This window comes from Pelophylax lessonae (assembly GCF_965119305.1).
Source record: "Pelophylax lessonae genome assembly, chromosome: 13".
Classification (NCBI taxonomy): domain Eukaryota; kingdom Metazoa; phylum Chordata; class Amphibia; order Anura; family Ranidae; genus Pelophylax; species Pelophylax lessonae.
In genome coordinates, this window is record NC_138780.1 from 124,231,036 (window position 1) to 124,248,251 (window position 17,216).

Consider the following 17,216-nt stretch of genomic DNA (forward strand, 5'->3'; position numbering starts at 1 on the left):
GTTTTGTTGGTTGGAATGTGCCTAGACTGCACACGAATTTTCTCGCCCAACAAAAATCTACTTCAGAAGTGATGTCATGTGTTGGTTTGCTTTCTTTGTGTTCTTTCTTCTCGGAGCATGCCCAGACTTGCACAAAAATGTTATAGTCTGCACACCAGATTTTTTTCGGCCGAAAAGTCGGAGTCGATTGTTGGAAGCATCATACTAACAAGCCGAAAATCGGCAGATCGGACGTTGGCCGAAAATTCCCTGCCAATTTTCGACACATGTGTACGGGGCTTAAGTCCAGGACAGTGAAGAAGCAGTTCAGCTAAGTAATGTACTTTTCCTGGAACTACAGTGAAACTAAATGCAAGTAGGAATACATATATGCTGTATATAAATTATATACAATGTATATATGTTCATTTTTGGTATGGAATATCAATTTAATAGTTGTTATGCACAGCTTTCAGACTTGCAGCCATTGGCCAATCATTGGCTATCTACATTCCTTCTTTAGTTGAGCTCTAGAACCTACTATGCTATAGAAATCTCATGTTTTAGATGTACTAGATGTCTATATCTAAAGCCATCTGATGGTTAGCACTGTCGGAACTCTAATAAAGAAAAAAATGACTTTGTGTACAGTGCATGTCAAGCTGTAGGACCTCTAGGCCAGTGTTTGCCAAATTGTTTTATTCCATATCACCAAGATATCCCTACATACCACCTATATTAAAATTATTATAAATTAGCAGTCGTATCACCTACCAACAAAGCCAACATCAATTAAGACGTCATATGCTTTAACATGACTTCAGGAGCGCAATAAACAGCCCCTTTATAACTGTAGGTTGAATCAATATGCCCTCGCCTGCCACTGAAGTGAGCATAGTTTTCTACAAGTTGTTATACAATTCCTCTTACAATACAGTTAAGAGGAACTATTGGTACGTGTCACACTTTAGGAAACACTGCTCTGGGACACTGTTTCTCAGAGAGGGAATTTAGCAACTTGTGCAATGCAATGTGTTTCAAATACTGACCAATAGAACAGGGTTATATCTGAAGGTCTCTTGAATAATTATATTATTTTCTGTCAATCTGTGTTTACACGAAAATGAACAAAGGAAATAAAATGATATCTGAACATATTAATCAGTTTTCTTTGCTTTCCAATTTCCTTTTAGAGTGCACCATGGATCATGTCCATGGAAACACCTGCGGATCAGTAGTACCCTTATTGAGATGTTGGCAGCCATCCATTTCCCTGGAGTGGTAGACGTTTCTTACTTTCTCTATGAAAATATACAATTCCATAACTGAAGAAATATGCAAAGCTCTAGTCATGTCTAGTAATTGGGGCCTTAGGGATTAAAACATTTGACGTTGAGCCTTCACAATAGATCCATAAAGAAAACATTCCATCTTTGAACTTGATCTTTACACCTATCTCTTTCTCTCTCTCTCTCTCTCTTCCATTCAGAGTTGTCTAGCACCAACAAGACTTTGAGTTTGCCATTGCATCTGCTTTGTGGCCATCATCTTCCAGATCAGCTAGATTCAGTTCATTGTTGGAAGTCATGCGTAAACCATCTAATTCCTTCTTATGAGCCATAAGAACCAGTTCTGTCAGTCGGGTGAACGACTAAAGGGAAAAAAAAAAAAGAGATAATATTACTAGTGAATTATTTACCTAGGTATTTTGTTTAACTTACTGAAATTCCATATCACTAAGGCATCCCTATAATGTACCATTAGTGGTATAATAAAATATGTCACATATAGGTTTAATCAATAAGCCAAAGTCAGTTTGCAAAAGATAAAGCAATTAAAGATGCATCCTGGTTTGCTATGGATTTCTGCAGTTCATACAGCTATCATTGCTCTAACTTTTTTAAACTAACACCCAGAGATGTATAGTAACGAAGTAGAACTACTTAAGTACTGTACTTAAGTACCGAAATGCGGTATCTGTACTTTCCTAGAGTAGAATCTTTTTCTCCTACTTCTACTTTTACTTCACTACATTTTTTCGATGATTTCGATACTTCTACTCAAGTATTTTTTTTTTGTGCTGCATAGTTACTTGTTACTTTTAAAAAAATTACCACTGCCAGAACAGTAGATGGCAGGTTGCATAAAGCTCAAAAAAATGTGTATAATGTCATTTGTAAATCAGCGCATACGAAAATAAAGGCTGTGTATAATAAAAGCTGCTATACCAAATCTTTCCAATAAAAAGAAAATATGAAACAAACAAATAAATGGTGCTATAGCGCTTAAAGTGCATCAAGAAACTACTAACAAACACAGGTTAATCATTTGAATAAATCATTTGAAATAATAAAAACAATATGATGTTCATACTTTTGACTTCTTTCTTTAATAACTACATAACACAGTACTTGTACTTCTACTTTCAGTACTTGAGTAGAATTTTTTTTTCAAAACTACTGGTACTTTTTACTTTTAGTACTTAAGTAGCAAATTTTTTGAAAAAACTACTTGCAATACTTAAGTAAAAAAAATGTTGAATACTTTAGTACTTCTACTTAAGTAACTTTTTCTGCGAGCACTTCCACTTCTACTCAAGTAATTTTTTGATCGAGCACTTGTACTTTTACTCAAGTAGAAATTTCGAGTACTTTATACAAGTCTGCTAACACCTTACTGGTTTCTCTATGGTAATATTATGTATTTAGCATAGTCACTCTATGACGTGTTTTCCTAAATAAGCCAGACATTTATTCAAGCATGCATATTAAATCTCTCCACCACACTAGCAGTATTATAACGTGGGGCCTACCTGAAGCACCTGTGTGAGACAAGACAGAGTCTGAAAGGTACACATTTTCACTGCAAACGGAAAGCAGGACTAACATACAGATAAAAAAAGATAGATAGTGCTTTTATCCAGGAGGAAAGATAAATACTTCATTTCTGCCAACAGAATTGGTTACCCACCCACCAGGATTCTCCTCACCTTATCTCCTTGCCATAACACCTATGAGTAGCCATTCTCACACATACTCACATCATAACACATCATAACACATATGAGTAAGTATACTAACAGTTACTAAAGTATAATATATACTGTGCTGTAGTAACTGTGAGTATGGTTACATTATTAGTAAGGCTGATAAAACACATGTCCATCAAGTGCAACCAAAAGGTAAAAATAAAAGTAGCGCCATTCCCCGGAGGAGCTTCTGGTGATGATAAGTCCTCTGCTATGCCATGACTCGCTAAACTGCTCGGTCTACAATGACACACTTGGTAATATATTAAAGACCATTTGGACATGTGGATTTAAGGATTAGCAGGCTACCAAAGCCTGGTACACACTATGAGCTTTTTTCCGTAGGAAAAAAAACCTGTCAGCTCCGATCGGAGCCACTGTACTAAAGATCCAACGTTAGTACAGCGATCTCCCCTAAGCTTTTGTGCCCCCCCCTCTGCAGATCACTCAAATCAGACCAATGGCTGAGAGCGCTGATGGGGAGTCTGTTTCTGGCCGGCTTCTGTCGGACTTGCTGGCATACACACGGCCTGAATGTCGGCCAGGTTTTTATTGAACCGGCATTCAGCCAGTGCGTACAGGGCTTAAGAAATGAGGCCATAAACAGCTTGGCAGTAAATCCACTGAATGTATTACGGCAATATGATGCAAATCAATAGACAGATCCTAACCTGCAACCACTTATTACCGACCCTTGGCTTGTTTCCTGACTACGCTTCTGTTTGATCCTTACCTACTATATCTGCTACTGAACCCCGGCTTGCTCATCTGCAGGTGGGACAATCCTGAGGACCACGACCTGGTATTAACACACAACATAACCCATCTCCACAATTAGGAGCTCTAGTGAACACCGTTTAGTACTTAGACTCCGCACCTCAGGTGAGTCCGCGTTATCCACCAGGGTATCCTGCTGGTCGGTGGGAGTCCCCCTTCTGCTATAGCTACTGGTCCCCAAGCCTGACCCCCAAAGGTGACAACTATAATACAAAAATGGGTAACAGTTCTCTAACTTGCACTTAAAGAAACTACGGCACTGTTACCCTAATTCTTTGCCGAGCTACTAGAGTCTCTTAACCCTATATATATATATATATATATATATATATATATATATATATATATATATATATATACTGTATATATTTAGCAGAGACCCATAGAGAATAAAATGGCAATTGTTGCAATATTTTATGTCACACGGTAATTGCACAGCATACTTTCAAATGCATTTTTTTTTTTGGAAGAAATACACTTTCATGTGTAAAAAAAAAAAAAAAAAAACATTAAAGTTAGTTCAATTTATTCGTAAAATGAGAAAGATGATGTTAAGCTGAGTAAACAGATTCCTAACATGTACACCGTTTACAAATGCTGGTACGACTTGCGTATGCGTTTGCTTCTGCGCACGAGCATGAAGGGACGAGGCGCTTTACATTTTTTATTTTTTTTTTCTTATTTATTTTATTTATTTATTTTTTTACACTTTCCCTTAGAAAAAAAGATTTGATCCCCTGTGACAGTAATAGCCAGTGACAGGTACTCTTTATGGAAGGATCTGAGGTCTAAAAGACCCCAAATTCCTCCTCTGCACTTAAAAGCATTCAAAACACCAAGTTTGGCTTTTTTGAATACTGTCATTTTTTTTTTTTTAAATCTGGCGCCTTTCAGGCTCCAGTAACCAGAAGTGATGTCATGACATTGCTTCTGGGTTTCTACATCGGAGACCCGATCAAATCCGTATCCGGCTTTGTTCGGGTCTTGGCCAGCTGGCAGACATGCTGGCTGGTTGCTCGGTTCATCTGGTGGAGCCGCATCAATCATTATTACACGAAAGCTGACCATCAGCTCTAAAAACAGTACCAGGGTGATGCCTCTAGCTGCAGGCATCACGTCGGTACAACCCCTTAAAGCCGAGGCCGCATATTTGCGTTATGTTGGTGGGAAGGGTTTAATAACTTCAGTCAGTTCTGAAGAGTCAAAAAGGGTTCTGGTGTACACCTTGTGCATACAACCCCAACAGTAGGCTGGGTGCAAGCATTCCTAGAGTTGGGGTAACCCTAAAGCTCGTGAAACTACCTGACACCTCATAATTGACTTTCAGTGGAGCCCTTCTTTTGATGGTACAGTGACCCTTTAAGAGTATTAATGTATCAATAAAGGCTAAGCTGCTAAGAAAGAGCTGTCACTAATTTGGCTAACCATGTGTGGTGGCGGTTAGGATGGCTACTCTGGTCCCAACATCTTGGCGACTCCCGATTCCCAGTGATCAGGTCCCTCATCCAGATACAGCCTGCAATCTCTCAGCCTGGACGATGAAGATGCAGCAACTCTGTCTCTAGCTTAATCTCAATAGGCAGCTTCAGCAGGCTCGGGTGCAGGCCCGTCCCCTTTTTCTGACGTGGAGTGACAGATGCAGCTGCAGGTCCTCTTTAATGGTTCCAGTCCATCGGCTGTGGGGAGAAAACCCTTGGCTGCAGATCTCTTCCCAAGACTGCCTGGCTGCATAAGGGAAAAACTTTACATCCTTGGAATCCTAAACCTGCTGTAAAAGGTGATCAAAAACCCCAAAAGTGTGATCCAATCTGTTGTAACAAATTTCTTTCTGATCCATAAATGCTATTGGATACTCCCCAGATCAATAATCCACAGCGTTCTAAACAAAGGGCCAGTTTACTGTCCTTCAGACATTTGGGGGACAATTGAGAGTTGATATTTCCCTGGCATCAGTGGAAACAATGCAAACAGTTCCTCCCCCAGTACATGTAAACATGTACTAGGGGGAGGACTAGCACCCTATAGTTGGTTTCAGTGAGAGAAATAGTGCCTCATCTTTGGTGTCAGTGGGAGGAATAGTGTCCCATTATTGGAGTCAATGGGAGAAATAGTGCCAATAGACCATAATAACTGTAATACTAAATAAATGAATAAAGTCCCACAGAAAAAGTGTAAATTTTATATATATATATATATATATATATATATATATATATATATATATATATTATATATATATATATATATATATAGAAGGGTGTCTTCGAGTGTCCAGGAATGACTTCAGCTTCACAGTTTTTGACACATCACCACTTGTGCTCAGTGCTATTTCTGCACCAACCAGATCCTATGCTGGCTTAAACCAGCAAACAGCGCATTAAAAAGAGAGGGATTCCCAGTCTGTCATACATGAGCTTCCAGCTGCTATGATCTTTCCCAGGTGTCTGGTGATACTGATGTCTACCACTAGAGGGCTGTAGTAACTATGAGGAAGTGGCGGCATTACGTCAGTGCTACGTAGGACCACCCTAATGCATTTAGTGCGAAGGCACATCGTCAGAGGGCATCAATGCCCTCTGACGACTAGCCCTCACCAAAATGCGTTAGGACGAGACAATGCGCTGACACCATGCCACTATTTCCAGGCCCGAAACTGGCGGACATCTTAGTAAGTGGATTGTAACACTGTTTTTTATTAACGCTGTACCGATTATTTGGAAATATTCATTTGTATGTGGATTTTTACCTCCAATAAATTACTACACTATATGACGTATGTGTATATATATATATATATACATACACACAGTATATATATATATATATATATATATATATATATATATATATATATATATATACACACACACACAGTATCTCACAAAGGTAAGTACACCCCTCACATTTTTGTAAAGATTGTATTATATATTTTCATGTGACAACACTAAAGAAATTACACTTTTCTACAATGTAAACTAGTAAGTGTACAGCTTGTATAACAGTGTAAATGTACTTTCCCCTAAAAATAACTCTATACACAGCCAATAATGTCCAAACTTCTGGTACCAAAAGTGAGTACACCCCTAAGTGACAATGTCCCAATTGGGCCCAAAGTGTCAATATTTTGTGTGGCCGCCATTATTTTCCAGCACTGCCTTAACCCTCTTGGGCATGGAGTTCACCCAACCTTCACAGGTTGCCACTGGAGTCCTTATTCACTCCTTCATGTAGACATCACAGAGCTAGTGCATGTTAGAGACCTTGCGCTCCTCCACTTTCCATTTGAGAATGCCCCACAGATGCTCAATAGGTTTAGGTCTGGAGACATGCTTGGCCAGTCCATCACCTTTACCCTCAGCTTCTTTAGCAAGGCAGTGGTCGTCTTGGAGGTGTATTTGGGGTCGTTATGTTGGAATACTGCCCTGCGGCCCAGTCTCCAAAAGGAGACTGCTTCAGTATGTCACAGTACATTCATGGTTCCCTCAATGAACTGTAGCTCCCCAGTGCCGGCAGCAATCATGCCGCCCCAGACCATGATACTCCCACCACCCTGCTTGACTGTAGGCAAGACACACTTGTCTTTGTACTCATCATATATTTTCCGCCACAGGCGCTTGACACCATCTGAACCAAATACGTTTATCTTGGTCTCATCAGACTACAGGGCATGGTTCCAGTAATCCATGTCCTTAGTCTGCTTGTCTTCAGCAAACTGTTTGTGGGCTTTCTTGTGCATCATCTTTAGAAGAGGCTTCCTTCTGGTACGACAGCCATGCAGACCAATTTGATGCAGTGTGGGACGTATGGTCTGAACACTGACAGGCTGACCCCCTACCCCTTCAACCACTTCAGCAATGCTGGCAGCACTCATACGTCTATTTCCCAAAGACAACCTCTGGATATGTTGCTGAGCACGTGCACTCAACTCCTTTGGTTGACCATAGCGAGGCCTGTTCTGAGTGGAACCTGTCCTGTTAAACCACTGTATGGTCTTGGCCACCTTGCTGTAGCTCAGTTTCAGTGTCTTGGCAATCTTCTTATAGCCTAGGCCATCTTTATGTAGAGCAACAATTTTTTTCTCAGATCCTCCGAGAGTTCTTTGCCATGAGGGGCCATGTTGAACTTCCAGTGACCAGTATGAGAGAGTGAGAGCGATAACACCAAATTTAACACACTTGCTCCCCATTGACACCTGAAACCCTGTAACACTAACGAGTCACATGACACCGGAGATGGAAAATGTCTAATTGGGCCCATTTTGGACATTTTCACTTGGGGTGTACACCCTTATTTTGAGGGGACAGCAAATTTACACTGTTATACAAGCTGTACACTTACTACTTTACATTCTCACATGAAAGATATAATAAAATACTTACAAAAAATGTGAGGGTTGTACAATACAATACAAGAATTCAACATATTGCAGCTCAGCTGAAACTGTTTCACAAGACACACTAGTGATCAACAAAGGTCATGCGGAATGTTGGCTTTCTTACCTCCTTTATGTTATAGTTAGTGCAGGCACTTGTCTCAAAGAAGTCCATGCCATATTCTTCTGCAAGCTACAAAATAAATATTCAGGGGATTAATCAACTAAACAAAGCATTTGGTAAAAACACATAACTAATATGTAAGCCCAATCACTGAAATATTATTTAAGCATCTAACCTGTCAATGTAATTTCAATTGTCATTTTCAGTCATAATAAATCTGGAGCTTTAATTAATTTTGATCATCCTGCCATGAAGGTCCTTTTTTCAGACACAACCTGTTGTAGGGTGACAATGTCTAACATATGTGCTCCATTGTCACACTGTCATATGGGCTTCTGATGGGGACAAGAGACAATTTCAACACCCACTATGCGGACATAGTTAGGCGATATGCAGCACTGAGATGTACCAAAGAATAAAAAACGTGAAAACAGTATGTTATTTTTTTTATTAGAGGATGCTCTTTATAATAAGATACATTCTAAATATGTTAGTACCTAATTTTTGTTTTGACTTTCAACAGGAATTTGTACCCGTAACTACTATGACTTTACAGTCCCTTTTTTGGCTTTACAATTCTCATGTACTCCACTCACCTCTGTATCCGCATTTGAGTTTTCTAAACCTACATAACCGATGGATGGCCTACCAATAAGGTGACAGCATTATGGTCTTTTTCTGGTTAGCTCCTGTCTTTTACTATGTACAGCTGCCTAAGTTCAATACCTATTGTAGCAGGGAAAGTTAGAGGGGTGAACAATAACACTCTATGATATCCACGTGCCTCCAGAATTTCAACCCTGCCATAATAGGCTTGCAAGAAACTCTTCTGACAATGTCGACAGCGGTTAGTCTGTGAATACTTTTTTGTCAATATACAGAGCCCCGCAGATAACGTGTAACAGAGCCTTACTATCCCTTGATGCTCACAAAGCTTTTGATAGTGTTGAATAGGACACTCTGGCTTGTCCTGACCAAATTCAGCTTCGGTACACGGTTCATATCCTCGGTATGCCTTCTTTACAGTGCACCAACTGCATCTATAAGAGTATTAGATAGGGTCTCACCTTCATTTGCTTTGGGCAGAGGCACTAGGTAGGGCTGCCCCCTATCTTCACTGCTCTTTGCGCTTGCCATTGAACTGTTAGCTGCCCTTATATGAGCCAACCCCCAAATCGCAGGGTTTTGCTATGGTGACATTCACTAAAAAATCATGCTGTATGCAGGTGACATGCTACTAATGCTAGGGGATACGACCCTGTCACTGTAAGCAGTCATGTCATCAGTTCTTGAATTTGGTCAATACCCTGGACTGACTATTAACTGGACCAAATCAGCACTGCTCATACTGGACGGTGATTCCACACAACCATTTGCGCCCGCTTGTCCCATATCTATCACAGATAAATTCAAGGAATTAGGGATTTATGTGACTTCTTCTCCCTAAGAGTACGACTCACTGAATATTTCCCCCCTGCTGAACAAATTTAGAGATAAAATAAAAATCTGGAATAAATTGCCATAGTCGGTTGCTGGTAAAACAAACCTTATCAAAATAATTCTGATGCCCCTGTTCTACCCATTACACAACTCCCTTTCTGTTGTTCCTTTAAAAATGTTTAGAATAGTAAATTCCATTTTTAGAACTCTGCTAGTGGGAAAGCACACACTGAGAATCAAACTGGAACAATTACAAGAGTCCAAGGATGGGGGGGGGGTCTTGTCCTTCCTAACCCCTGGCTATATTAAATAACAGAAAAATTGCAGCAGCTAATTGGCCCCAAGTTTGTCCTTACACAAGTTGTTGAAGACCACATCCCATCAATGACCCGCATTATGCTTGCCTAAATCCAGAGAGATTGGTCTCAGAGGGTCTTGAGGCCCTTGGCTTTACTAAGCTCCTACCGTCGTACGGCCTCATTCAAAAAATATGGAGCAAAGCCAAACACTCACAACATGTTACCCGATATACAAAGTATAGACCAATATGGTGCAATGATATAATTATCTGGAGCTTTCCAAGTTAGTGCATGATGCTAGGAGGAAGATGTATGGGATAGATAATATGTCTCATATCTTTTGAGATGGAGTTCTGCTACCTTTTGCCTCACTGCAGGCCACATACTCGTTACCTGCGCATATGCATTTTTATTATCTGCAATTGTGGCATGCGGTCAGGGCACAAGGGGATGTGGGGGAATGGCATTTATCTTCCACTCCTATTTTTTTTTCTGATTTAAATGGCTGAAAGCTCTAAAGGCTTTATTTCACAATGCTATAGTATGTTACTGTCTGAATTACACAAGGGCTTTCCTAGCAAGGTGGCGTCACTCTGGGAGAGAAACCTGAGACCAATGATGGATGACCAATGGGAGGAGGCATATCAGGCTGTGGTAACCTGTTCTTTAAATGTGGCCCAGAAGCTCTCTCAATTATATATTCTCTTACGCTCTCATCATACTCCCCTAAGGCTATACAAGATGGGATATGACACGGAATCAAATTGCCATAGGTGTAAGAAGGGACCACAATGATTTATTCCATCTACTATGGGGTTGCCCTAAACTTCATCTATATTGGAAGCAGGTTATAGACACATTAAATATGGTATTTAGGGTAAAAATCCCATTAGACCCTAAATGCTGTCTCCTCAATGCTCTAGAGGATATCATTAAAATGGACATCCTAGGATAGCGGTAGGCAGGGCCCTGTTTCACACCCGTAGGTTACTATTAGTGATGTGGAAGTCGCCAGATCCCCCTACACATGAGTCCTGGGTATCTTCTAGGGGCCAGGCTTTACTTCTGGAAAAGCATATTTTTAGATGTCAGGGTTGCCCCGGCAAGTTTGAAAAGCTGTGGGTACTATGGTTGGACTCCCTAGGTCTCAGCCCACGGAACTGGTATACCAGAGATCTGTCCGAATAGACCGTGAGATTCTGATATTTGCTTGATTAGGATAAATATTTGCGACGTTGCTTAGCTCCAGGGGGAATGGTGTCATGGTGGCGATGTGCCTGCTTAGTTTTTGCTAGGTGTATGTGAATACAAACACCAGTATTTGACAATGTATCATTAATGCTCTTGGATTTGTAAGTTACTGCATCCTTTATTGCAGTGTTTCTCAACTCCGGTCCTCATGGCACACTAACAGGCCAGATTTTATGGGGAGATGCAGACTAGAATACTGCAATCACGAGCAGCAAATTATATCACCTGTGATGAATTTCAGTTTTCTTGCAAACCTGGCCTGTTAGTGTGCCCTGAGGACCGGAGTTGAGAAACACTGCTTTATTGTATTGCCTGTTATATTGGACTGTTATGATGCCTGTTTATTACAATAAACATTTTCCTGATTTAAAAAATATATATATATATTTTAGTACCTAGCAGCACACAACTTAACCATACTGTACACTTCATGAGCCAAATTTACTATAGGGTGAAGTCAATTAAAAATTAACTTACATGGCCCTGTGTCTCACATATAAGCCTGTGATCCAACTATATGCAGAGGAAGTCCTGCTTTCTAAATTCACTTTACCAGACTGAAGACCTAACTTCTCCTCATTTTTCACTCATGTATATCAGGCCCCATACAGAAAAAGATTATACCTTTACAATTGGTTACTTTCTTCCCATTTAATTGAGCTTGTACTGTCTGTCATCGGGGACAAAAGCATTTTCTAAATCCATCCTTCTGCCAGACTTTGGGCAGGTCAGTAAATTTCCATTTACCTCATTGATGTAGCGTGGATGACTTTCTTTGTGTTGTGTTTCTCTGGATACAGCATGTCCTATTGAATTGAGTTTTTGTTGAAAGAAAATCAGGCCTTTTGCAGTGATCTGTGTTTGGGTGCTGTAATTTTTCAATGAAAAAGCCAGCATTCAACAAGCCAATGCGGTTGACTACTGCAAGTGGACGAATGCTTGTGGACACCTGACCATCACACCTAAATTACCTTGTTGGACATCCCCTTCCTAAATCATGGCCTTTAACATGAAGTTGCCCCATCCTTTGTGGGTATAACAGCTTCCACCCTTTTGGGAAAGCTTTCCACAAGATTTTGAGGAATTTGTGCTCATTCGGCCAAAAAAAGTATTTGTGAGGTCAGGTACTGACATTGCTTGAGAAGGCTAGCTCACAATTGGTGTTCTGATTAATTCTAAAGGTTGTTCATTAGAGCCAAGGTCAGGGTTCTCTGCAGGTCACCAAACTAATCAAATCTAGTCTTTAAGGACCTGGCATCATACACAGGTCACAGTGATGCTGGAACAGAAAAGGACCTTCCTCAAACTGTTGCCACAAGGTTGGAGGTACATATATTGGCTCTTTCTCACGTGCAACAGACCTTACCATCTCTCTGAAAAGTGATATGTAGTGGATTGCATCTTAGCGTGTAGTTGACAGGAGGCTAGGAGGTAATATGTCATCTTCTCACTGCCAGTTTTAACCCTAAAAGCCTGAACCACCACACCGCTACCACAGGCAATGCACGAGGTTGCGATATAGCCCCATTAACTTTAATTAATTGTTTGGCAGTAGTAGTGCCCACCAAATGCGACAGTGTTTCATTATTGGAATTCGAAAATGGAAAAGAAAGAAATAGGGACTTTATTGGCACCGGTATTAAAAAAGGTATATATTTTATTGAAAAAATCACAAAGAAATATATTTAAAAAGAAACATAACAGAGATATACAAACAATTCACATATATTTAACATACAGTAGGATTCGGCGGTAAAGCCTCAAAAACATGTGCAAATGAGATTGCACAACCTACTAGGTAGACAGAATTGTGACAACAATCGCATACATCACAGAGTAACCTGTATAACATAAGACGGCCAAAGAGAGGAATAGTAGCCGTCTCCGAAGGTCATCTGTACAATATGAGTGATCAGATGTTGAGTTAAATCCCAGTTGCCCTACATGTTTCGCTTAACATAGTAAGCTTCTTCTGGAGCACGTGATATAAACAAACATCTGAAAAACAATCAGGTTGTAGAATTTTGTGGTAAGCTGAGCCAGGTAAGCTATTAGAAGTAACGAGGGGGTCAGTACACTGTGGTTGGAGCAATTTCATAAGTCCTAATCGGATTAAGGCCACCTTGTAATGGGCACCAGTAGCACCTAATAGTAAAAGAGGGGCCAGAAGGAGGAAGGCACCCTGCCTTCCAATACCAGCCATTGGCGGTATCCCCATCCGGGGGGGGGTGTACATGTGGTCGTGGGATCCGGAGCATACCTGTGCTTATACCTACCAGGGTCTCAGGCACACGAGGCATACCCACCTCGTCCTGCTTTGTCTGGATTGGAAGGCAGGGTGCCTTCCTCCTTCTGGCCCCTCTTTTACTATTAGGTGCTACTGGTGCCCATTACAAGGTGGCCTTAATCCGATTAGGACTTAGCCTACCTGGCTCAGCTTACCACAAAATTCTACAACCTGATTGTTTTTCAGATGTTTGTTTATATCACGTGCTCCAGAAGAAGCTTACTATGTTAAGCGAAACATGTAGGGCAACTGGGATTTAACTCAACATCTGATCACTCATATTGTACAGACGACCTTCGGAGACGGCTACTATTCCTCTCTTTGGCCGTCTTATGTTATACAGGTTACTCTGTGATGTATGCGATTGTTGTCACAATTCTGTCTACCTAGTAGGTTGTGCGATCTCATTTGCACATGTTTTTGAGGCTTTACCGCCGAATCCTACTGTATGTTAAATATATGTGAATTGTTTGTATATCTCTGTTATGTTTCTTTTTAAATATATTTCTTTGTGATTTTTTCAATAAAATATATACCTTTTTTAATACCGGTGCCAATAAAGTCCCTATTTCTTTCTTTTCCATTTTCCAATTCCAGTATCAAGGATGTGGCACCTCTAATTATTTCTGTGAGCCTAGGTATCCTGCGACCTAAGTGCACACATAAAAACTTTTTTGAGTGTTTCATTATTACCACAGCTGTGCAGCAAAACATTGCAGCTGGGGCATGTGTACAAGGCTAAGCAACTGCATGTCTTTGTTTAGATAGGGGGTTGATGGGGGTGGTAAAATGGCTGCTCAACTGCCTGCTGTTACTGCCCCCTGGCCGCACATCAGAATGGCCAAAAAAAAATGTCTTTCCAAGCTACAGAATTAACAGTACTCTTCAATAGAAAAAACTGAATTCAGTCATTTGAAGAGGTATCCACTTACCGTATTTATCGGTGTATAACATGCACTTTTTTCCCCTGAAAATATAGTGCAAACAATGAGTGCCAGCCCCTTTTTTTTTAGATCCTTCCTACATTATATCACTGTCATTGAAAAACGGTGCCTCTAACTACCTTGTTAGCTTTGTTCTTTATGACCGCTCACCTTCTCCCGCTCCTCCTCCTCTGAGTGTAGCTTCAGATTGGAGAAGGAGAGCGATCACATGATTGCCCAGTAAACATCAGAGGAGAGCAGTCATGTGACTGGCCATGAAAGAACGGAGCTAACAAGGTATTTAGAGGCATTGGTTTACAATGACAATCACACAATGTAGGAAGCATCAATGAAAAGGAGCTGGCAGGGAATATTTTTTTTACTTTAGAGTACGCTGGCAGGGCTGTCCTAGGAGACTAGGGGTCTCCTGGGAGTGCAGGGGGGCTATGCAGGGGGACTTTATAATAAAAGGGGGTGTGTACTGTGCAGGGGGAGGGGGCTGTGCAATGTAAAGGGGGCTGTATACTGTAATTTTTCAATATTTAAAATGTTTTTTTTCCTAAAGCTTCCCTCTTAAAATAAAGGTGCATGTTACACACCTGTGCGTGTTATACGCTGATAAATATGGTACTTTTTACAATTTGTTTAGGTGTGCACAAACTTTTGCTATATAGTAAAGCATTTACTATTAACTGAAGAAACTCCACACACAGCTGTAGCATCACAAAAGAACCACATCCTTCTGTAGGTTTTTAAATTCATTTACTTGTGCTCTCTCGTTACCCCGAAACAGCTGACAGTGGGCGAAAGTCCACTGTCGGCTGATGTCAAAGAGCTGCTCCAGGCTCTGGAGGGATCCCAACCATATTGTCAGGTTCCACCCAGATGCCTGACCATTTTCTCAGCACAAGGCTGCCACTCCCGCCCCCTCCCCAGCCTGGCACTCCATTAGGCGCTGGAGTAACAGAGCAGAGAGCCAGTGGCTGACAATCACCACTCTGTGTTCAGAGCCAGCACCAGTGGTCCTATGATCACTGAGTTCTCAGGCTTAGAGCCAGTGGGGGGGGGGGGGGAGACAGCTGCAGTACGGTGGTGAGTATGAAGTATGAAACTTCTCCTTTATTATTATGTCTAAAAGTTAGAAGAGAACAGTGTTGAAGTTAGCAATGACAAGCACGTATGTCTGTTAGTGATTCACATTCACTCCCTTTTCCCTAAAGAACTGTCAGTTGGGTAGAAAGTAATTGTGACAAGGACAAGCATATCTTTAATGTGAAATCTGCATATCAATGGAGAGCATTCAGAGTCCAATTTCAATGATACACTCCCAAAGGTCAATCATATCTATGCACTGAAATAATAATTTTCATCTTTGTAGGCTTATTTAAGAGACAGTTTCAGTAAAATGTAACCTGCTGTCTCAAGAAACTCTACTCCCTTAGGTACAAGCCTTCAAGACCTTTCCAAAACTCTACGCTTGGCTGGCTTACAACGGCTTAAATCTCAGCTTCAGTCTTACACAACTCACATGAAAAACTTTTTAATAACTGGTTGGACAAATTTAGGAAAAAAAGAAATTACTCACTGAAGATCAATATGAAGTTATATCAAATAGGGCAACATCAATGGCATTAATAGATTCAATAGAGGAAATTACAAATGCAATTGACCAGAAACAATATATAGTCGGGATATTCTTAGATTTAAAAGAATAATTTGATACAATAAACCATGACATAATATTTAGCAAACAAGAACATTATGGTATTAGGGGTAAAGCATGCGCAGTCCAAAGTATTCAAAGGTATAGCAGTTTTAAATAAAGTAAGACATGTTCTGGATTATACATCACTTCATATTTTATATTGTTCAATAGTTCTTCCATATCTTAATTTTTGTGCAGAGGTTTTGGGCAATAATTATATAACTAGAATTTATCCATTGATCATGCTGTAAAAGAAAGCAATATGGGTTATATATGGGGCAAGATATATGGATCACACAAACTCAATTCTCTTACAGTTAAAACTCCTAAAATTCAAGGACATGGTGCAACTACTGACTGCACAAATAATATTTAAAGCAAAAAAACTATTCATTAACAGGAAATATACAAAAATTGTTTATGGCAAGGGAGGGGATTTATAATCTAAGGGGAAAATTTAATTTTAAAGGGAAACTCCAGTCAAACATTAATTTTTTTCCTATTAATAGTATGTTAAATATCTTTATCCATGATATTATTCATTTTCTGGCTAGCTGCTTGTGTAGCTTTGAAAGTCTTATCTAAACTAGACAAAAAGCTTCTTCCTGTTCTTCACCGACAATGCAATCTCTCTTTATCTGAATTTGCTAAGCTGTCTTTTACTTCCTGAAAAGGTTGTTGGTCTTTCTTAGGCCCCTTTCACATGGCTCTGTTCCATCGACGGAGCCATTCTGCTCAGCGGGGGATCGATCCGCCGATCCACGCTGAGCAGGCGGATCACATCTCTGTCCTTGCTCTGTGTGTGGAGACGGAGGTGTCAGATTCCCGCTGTCCCCTATGGGGGAATCGGATGAGAACGGACCACCTGTCCGTTCTCATCCGATCCGATCCGATCCACCAGACAGATGGAAAATAGGGTTTCCATCCATCCGGATTTGAGGGACAGGATCGGATCGGATTTCAGCGGACATGTCTCCGCTGACATCCGCTGCCCCATAGAGATGCATGGGGCATCCGTTCAGATCCGGCTG

At 40.5% G+C, this 17,216-nt stretch overlaps 1 protein-coding gene across 1 annotated transcript in view; it reads right to left on the reverse strand.

The window, feature by feature from the left end:
* Nucleotides 1-926: 926 nt before the first annotated feature.
* Nucleotides 927-17,216, reverse strand: part of RAB15 (RAB15, member RAS oncogene family) — a 141,654-nt gene continuing 125,364 nt past the window's right edge. Inside the window, exons 6-8 of the mRNA XM_082275023.1 lie at nt 8,284-8,349; nt 1,352-1,630; nt 927-1,320 (exon numbers count right to left, since the gene is read on the reverse strand). Coding sequence (XP_082131149.1) covers nt 1,475-1,630; nt 8,284-8,349 — 222 coding nt within the window. The 3' untranslated portion in view covers nt 927-1,320; nt 1,352-1,474. The remainder of the gene's footprint in view (nt 1,321-1,351; nt 1,631-8,283; nt 8,350-17,216) is intronic.